General features: G+C 29.3%; 1 protein-coding gene across 1 annotated transcript; it reads right to left on the bottom strand.

The window, feature by feature from the left end:
- Positions 1-3906: 3906 nt before the first annotated feature.
- Positions 3907-4575, bottom strand: LOC141719925 (agamous-like MADS-box protein AGL62). Its single transcript, XM_074522286.1, has one exon. The coding sequence runs from the start codon at positions 4573-4575 to the stop codon at positions 3907-3909; it is 669 nt and encodes a 222-aa protein (XP_074378387.1).
- Between the last annotated feature and the right edge of the window lie 3597 nt (positions 4576-8172).

Raw genomic sequence — 8172 nt, 5'->3', positions numbered from 1 at the left:
TTTTAATTTCAGTTCAAAATCATTTTTATTTGAATAGAGTTTTCATGTTTTAGTACTAGTGTCAATTCATTTTTTATTTTGTTGAACGATGATTTGTACTTAAACATGACAATTTGTTCATTTTATATTCTTTCACGTCTTCTTGTACTTTCGTGTTTAGTTTAAATGAATACTAAATCCATCACTAGTTAAGAATTCGTTTGTGTACATGTACCTGCATGTCGTGTAATTTTGTGTCATATTTTATGTAATTTTGACCAAAACATTATTTAAATATTATAATTTCGATTAAATTTTTAGTCTCATCCCATCCAGACTATTTGGCTAACATAGAAAAAGGGCAGCATTCCGTTCCCGAGGGACCTTAATTGAGTCCGTAAAAATAAAACCTGTTCAACAAAGTACTTCTCGTGTTACTCAATATATTTGTTTTTAACCTTGAAATAAACCAAAATCACTGCGTTCCAATTTTAGTAAAATAATGAATGATATTCCATTAGTAATGAAAAAGGGTGGAGGGGATCCTTATATGTGTAAATGTTGTTCAGGTCGATTAAAGGGTGCAAAAAATAGTTAGAACTAAATATGGAAAGTATGAAAAAATATCTCGTAATGTATTTATCCATAAAATCGATTATGCTCCTGCAGAAGTGTCTACTTGTTATAAAATCTCATTTGTCAAAGTATGGATTTCATTTTCTTAAAAAAGGTCGCCCTACTCGAAACGAACAAAATATTATATATATTTAGCCGTGTAATTCGAGGAAGCAATGAAGAAGCTTTTGGAAGGTGGTTGGTCCACGGTTTGCGGACTAGTGTAAGTTCTGTTATGTAAAGTTGTTTATATTATATTATATTATATTATATTATATTATATTATATTATATTATATTATATTATATTATATTATATTATATTATATTATATTATATTATATTATATTATATTATATTATATTATATTATATTATATTATATTATATTATATTATATTATATTATATTATATTATATTATATTATATTATATTATATTATATTATATTATATTATATTATATATTATGTTATTTTATAGTTGGGACTAGTGTACTTCTTTTCAAAGTTATACTAGTGGGTTTGGTATTGAATTGAGAATTATTTTAAAAGAAAGTGAAAAATGTATTTATTAAATTTGGAATTCTTGTTTCTAGAACTGTAATCTTAAAAGATCTTGGATTAGTTTGGGGTCATAGATGTTAAATATCTTCTGCTGACATTTGTTTATTGATTAAATAATTTATCTTGGATTGAGGTTTCATCGTGATGACCAAATCCTCTGACCCCGTATATGGATTTCATTTACTAAAAAAAGGTCGCCCTATTCGAAATGAACAAAATATTATATACATATATATACATATACATATATATCGTAAACGAGGATATAGTAGAGGTTGCAAACAAGACGGTATACAACTTGGTTTTGGAAGATATGGTACTAAAACTTGTAGAGACGGTCGTCTTTCAGATCGAGCCATTGAAGTAGCGCCTCAAGTTATAATCGAACAACTCCAGCAAATAATTTAAAAAAATATGGAGACATGGGTAAGAGTTTTCGCATATCTTTTTATTACTAGCAGAATGGGAAGCCAAAAGGAAATTCTATAAGTTACATTACTCGTATGTGCACGTGACACATTTTACTTGAAATATGTGTGGTGAGTTTGTCAAATGCACGAAAAGCCCTCGTTCGCTTCCATATTTAGGTTCCTCCAGTTGAGTCGCAAGCGAAAATCGTCAAAGGTCTCATTCAAATCTAATTTATAAATTAATCAATAGCTTCTTCTTTTATTTTTAACATTTTCACAAAATAATGATTTTTCTTTTTCAATATATTTTTTTTGTTAGGAGTACTTTTATTAATTGAGTTCAAGTCAATAAGTTATAAGTGTTGTCAAATTTTTGGATTTGAATTTTTTTCTATTTTTTTATAAAAATTAAAAATACAATATACATTTATAAAATATATGTAAATAATTTTAAAATATTTCTTTAAATATGTATTTATGTCAATTTATATCTGTTCATGTCGTGTAACAAAGGTAAATTCAAAACCGCCTCTTAATTTATTTATTTAATTACAATTACGTGTTTGTGTACGAAAAAGATAAACCGAAATACGAAAAAAAATTATGTCGTATATGAAATTGTTGACTGTAATTGTACCGTAATAATATGTATTTTTGGAAAAATTATTATTTGTTTCAAAATAAGACAATAAAAAAGAACAAACAATTATTATTTCAACCAAACAACCCTTTACTACAATATATTAGGAGTCCAAAATATTATTAAAAAATCCAATCTTATAAATACTAGGGGTCCAAATAATTATTACAAAAGATAACTTTTCTCGTAATAATATGAGATCTTGCATGTATTCATGTGCGTCTGCGAATTCAATTTGAACATATGTCCTGACAAATCAATTCATAAAAATTTATAATACAAATTTGGGGTTAGGTCGATTTTGGTTACTTAATCAAGCCCAAAATCCCTTGCAGCGTTACTTCATTTCAGAATCAGATAAATTCCTTCATATCCAAAACCCCTCTTCGCATATACTGTACATACACACCCCTTCTCTATACCTTAGAGCCACTAAAGCTTAGACCTTTTTACCTTAAACCCCCCAATTCGTATATGTTTAGTTAAACCCGACAATTCGTTTGTTTTATATACTTTCAAATCAGGAAACTTTTATGTTTAGTTTAAATGAATAGTAAACCAAAACATGACTAGTTAAAAATCCGTTTCATGTTATGTACATTCATATCATAATTTCGTGTCATATTTTGTGCAATTTTAAATAAAACATTTTTTTTAATATTAAAATTTTTAATCTCGTCTCATCTGGCTGGCTGTTTGGCTAACATAGAAAAAGGGTAAGATTTTGTTCCCGAGGGATCTTAATTGAGTCAGTAAAGATAAAATATGTTTAGAAAAATACTTCTCATGTAACTAAAGACATATGTTTTCAACCGAGAAAAAAACAAGATCATTGCATTTTTAGTAAAATAAAATAGTATGGATAATCCATTAGTAATGAAAAGGGGTGGGAGAGTTATATGTATATATGTTGATTAGATCCATTAAAGGGTGCGAAAATGGCTAGAATTGAATGCGAAAAGTATAGAAAAATATCGCGTGCTGTATTTAATCAGAAAATCGATTATACTTTTGTGGAAGTATCTACTCATTACAGAATCTCGAGTGTTAATGTGTGAATTTTATACACTACAAAAAAAAGTCATGCTATATCCGAAACGAACAAAATATAATATATATAGTAAAGGTAGATATAGTGGGGGTTGGTAGATGTTAATATTCTATTTAAATTTGTAATCTGAGTTTGTCAAATGCACGACAAAACCCCGTTCGCTTTGAGATCCAGTTCCTTGAGTCGCAAGTCAAAGTTCATCTTTCAAATCTAATTTATAGATTAATCAATTGCTTCTTCTTTTTTATTAATATTTCAAAAAAAAGTTGGTAATTTTTCTTTCCCAATATAATTTGTTTTGATATGAAAAACAAGATTATAAGTTACACGTTCATCCAACTCTCAGTGCTGATGTTAGTTGATGATGGCTATTTGAAACCAATGATGCCCACAGGGCTCTCTTTTTTGATAACTTTTCAATAGTAATTGACATTTTAAGCTTAAAGAATATTTAGACATATGCAGCTGACCATTTTCAAAAAACAATATCCATTACAACCTCAGAATAAACTTCAGATCAAACTGTTTGTCAAATTTAAGTTACAACTTTAAGCAATAGATAGAAAAATGAACTTTCTTTTCCGGCAAAGCCACACAGCATCAATCAAAATGGAGACTCAGAACTGTCTAGCAAGACACAAGCTCAGATTACGCAGCAAAGTTGCTCAGACCAAAATAACCATTACCATATCTGTAACCAGGGACATGAGAAGCAGGATCAATCTGATTAGGCTTAGCTTCAAACTGATTAAAGGCCCTGTGTCCATTAAAACCAAAAGGTGGCAAATTAGAATTTGCATTCTCAATCAAGATGCTATTAGCTTGATTGTTGACATTTTTCTTCAACGCTTCCATGCAGTCCTTCAATTGTTGAAGCTCATCAAATCCCATCTTTTCGACTGGAGATTCCCACCAAAACTGGCTCTGGCTAGCTTGCCTCATGTCATCAAGTGCCTCTCCTCTCTTCCTCTCACCCTCTAGTTCATTGAAAATCTGTGTGAGATGGAAGTTCAGCTCGCAAACAGTCATACTACGATGAGCTTCAACGAGATGGAGAGTGCTTGAGTTTGAAGGTGGAGGATTGCGACTAAAAAACCTATCAATTATACCTTCAACATTAGGATGTCCAAAGGAGAACACTTTTCCAGCTGGAGAAAAGACTATAATGGCAATCTCAACTCCACAAAGTGTACAGAGCTCACTTGCCTTCTTAAAAAGGCCTGATCGACGCTTTGAGAAGGTAACTTGCAGGTGATTCTTACGCTCTATTTTCGCAATCTTGATCTTTTGGCGGCCAATGCTGAACTTTTTGGCCATCTCTAAACAAGCTATCAAGAACAGAAACCAAAAGAAAAGCAAATGGAGCAATGTTTATGTATGTTGAAGCTCTGATTTGTAGAGTAAAATCATTCGGTATTTATAAGAGGCTTGGCATTAACACTGAAAGCTGGCAAAAATTATAATCTCCTAATCTGTGTTAAGGGAATCAAACATATTGTTCCTGTGACAATATCAATGATTCGGGAGTTACAAAAATCTTATTTCTTAATGTATGGATATTACTAATATTCATGTTATTGCACATTTTTAAATCAAATTAAGCCAATAAATTTTGTTATTAAATACTTATTGTAGCAAATTTATTATTCTGCTGGTTGTAGCCACCATTCTCATTTTACTTAATCTTGTGAAAATTACCTTAAAATTCACATTGAAAAAATAATTTGACAATATCTACGTATAAGGTGTCCGTTTTGACTAAATTTTTTCTATGAATTACGTGTCAAAATTCGCTATTGTAATTTCCTTTTAAATATATTTTTCTTACCGAAAAACATGATTTGCATAAAATTTTTAAGATATTACAATCCGTAAGACGTCAACGTATCAAATATTGGGCATAATCTATTTTCATTTAAAATAGTATTATTACCATACAATAATATTGGCTAAAATAGGATGGGAATTTTGGTGCAATTTTAGTAAAACATGATAAAATTTCGTTCCATTTCCGTCGAATTGAAGCGTAAGTGCCTTTTTAGGAGATATACAATGCGAACGAGACTAAGTTATCCTCATGCTGGTGTTCAAATGTGGATTGGATTTGATTAAATTCATATTCATATTCATTTAAATTTATTGGATTGGATTGAGATCGGATCAATTTCAGATTTTTAATAGCGTAATTCATAAACAAATTCATTAGGATCTTCGATTATCGGATCGGACCACTGGATCCATTTAAATTTTTTGAGATGAATAATTTTAATTTAACATGGTTCAATAATAAAAAAAAACTTAAGCACAAGAAACTATTTTAAGTTAGAGGTGTTGTGAAAATAATTTTTTTTTGAAAATATGTGAAAATAGTTCAGTTTAAAATAATTATAAAATATATACATAAAAGTAAAACATTGTAATTTCAGAAATATATGAATTAATTATATATGTCAATTTCAAAAATTAAAATAAAAAAAAATGTTGTGAATTGTGAATAACTAAAATATTATGTATGCAAATAATTTGTGACATACATGATTCACTCATTTGAATATGATAACATGTGGTGTGTACAAGAAATTTTAATGTGATGAAATAATAGTTAATGTGAAAATACAATAAAATAACTTATAAAATTAGAATATCAATACATATATATTAATTTTATTAATTGATTATAGTTAAACTTTATTTATATATATAAATAATTTATAAATGTATAAGTTTAGTAGTTCGGATCTGGTTTTTATCGACAAGTGAAAATCCATATCCACTTCTTAATGAATCGAATCCTTGTAAGATTGGATGGGAATAAAGCTGCAAATGAACAGAGCCGTTCGTGAACAAAACTCGGGATCGGCTCGTTTAAGTGAACTCGGCTAGGCTCGTTTTCTTAAACGAGCCGATCATGAACAAAAAAATAAGCTCAGATAATTAAACGAGCCGAGCCGAGTTTTTTAATATTCGGCTCGGACTCGGCTCGTTTAGCTCGGACTCGGCTCGAACTCGGTAACTCGGCTCAGATAAATTTTTTAAATATAACATATACTCCCTCCGTCCCTTTCAATTGTTTACATTTTTTAGAGAGTGTCCGACACGCATTTTAAGGTGCATATAAAGTATAGTTCTGTAATTTTTTTTACAATTTTATTTTTCAGAATAAAAATTAAAACATTCAACTTTTATTCAAAAAAAGAAAATTGTAAAAATAAGTTACATAACTATACTTTTTATGCACCTTAAAATGCGTGCTAGACACTTCCCCAGAAATGTAAACAATTGGAAGGGACTGAGGGAGTAATAAATATTTACTAATCACTTTTATAAAGATTTTAAATTTTTTTAATTAAAATTTAATACTAATTTTAAAGTATAATGATTAATGTAATAAAAATTCAATATATATTTTAACAATAAATAATTTAATTAATTTCATACATATCACTAGAGCTTGATTACTTTAACAAATAATTTCTAATTAAACTTAACACTAAATTTCACCTCACACTATTATTAGAGGGGTCTATGATAAAATCGACCAAAATTACAATTTCAAATAAATTAAAATAGTGAGTTCTTAAAATAAATTAGAATATTTTTAAGAAAAACATAAAATAATTTTAATAATTTTATTTCTCAACTACTTAAATGGGCTTACTTCCTTTATTTTATTTTATATCTCGTTTCTAATCTAAAACAATTTAACTAAAATATCAAAAATTACTAAATTTTTGACAATCGACATCAACAATTTAAAAGTAATGTATAATTTCTAAAGTTATGAATGTCTCATTAATTTAAAATAAAAATGATTTTGTTCTTAAAACTCGACTAGTGAAAAAAATTGATAAGTGTAGAGTGTGAGTATATAATTGTAAGATGAAATTAGTATTTGATCTCCATAAAACTTATAAAGTTATAAATTATACCTTAAACTTGGTCGATTAAAAAATATATGCGAACTATTAGTGAACAACTCGACTCGGCTCGAGTTCGGCTCGGCTCGGTTATTCGTGAGCAAACTCGTGTCCGGCTCGGCTCCTTTATAAACGAACCGATCGTAAACATTTTTTTTCGGCTGGGTTTTTAAATTCAGCTCGACTCGGTTCATTTTAAAAAAAATTATGTTCGGCTCGGCTGGGACAGAACTCGGCTCGGTTCTATTCGTTTGCAGCTCTAGATGGGAAGGTGGGAGCAGAGCTATTTTTGGAAGAATGAGAGTTGAATACTACCAGTTTGTAACACCCCTTCTTAAAAATTAGAAGGAGGTATTACCTATCATAAACCTGCAAACAGAGCACTAATATATTTCTAAATAATAAATAAACAGTATAAAATCTCCAAAAATAATATTAAATCTTCAAACTGTCTAAACCAAAAATATAAATGTTGAAATCTCTAAATAAATAATTAAGTCTAGATATTGATAAAGTCCAAAATTCTAATCAATAAATGGGGTTGCTCTCCATAGCACAGTCCAATATTTCCCCTATGCACATACCGGAAAAAAATACGGCATGAGCCAAAAGCCCAGTACGGATTTGGAATACAATTTATAAAACATAAAATCAGAAATAAATATTTCACAGCTTATAATAAAACAATAATTTTGGGTTATGATATTTCATACCGAAATCAGAACGGATACAAATACACACATCATAGGGTACCTAATATGTGCAACAGAATGGATAACGTGTACGACATATACAACGTCACCATAAATCAAATCACAAATCAAATTCTGGGTGCAGCCACGTATCCTGAACAAATATTAAAATGGCCAAAAACTCCTCCCAAGAGCTAACAAAAGGATACGCCATGACCAATCACAGTGTCACGGAAGTGTCATGTCACTGGTACCGTAATGACATGGCTGTAGTACTCCTGTTAACTCGGTATACCCTAAATCAC

This window comes from Apium graveolens, chromosome 4, assembly GCF_009905375.1.
Source record: "Apium graveolens cultivar Ventura chromosome 4, ASM990537v1, whole genome shotgun sequence".
NCBI classification, from domain to species: Eukaryota; Viridiplantae; Streptophyta; class Magnoliopsida; order Apiales; family Apiaceae; genus Apium; species Apium graveolens.
Note: the sequence above shows the minus strand (reverse complement) of the source record. Positions and strands in the feature narration are given on the sequence as shown.

Bases quoted from the DNA above. Each gene is read 5' to 3' on its own strand.
- LOC141719925 (XM_074522286.1), bottom strand. From the start codon at position 4,575: ATGGCCAAAAAGTTCAGCATTGGCCGCCAAAAGATCAAGATTGCGAAA.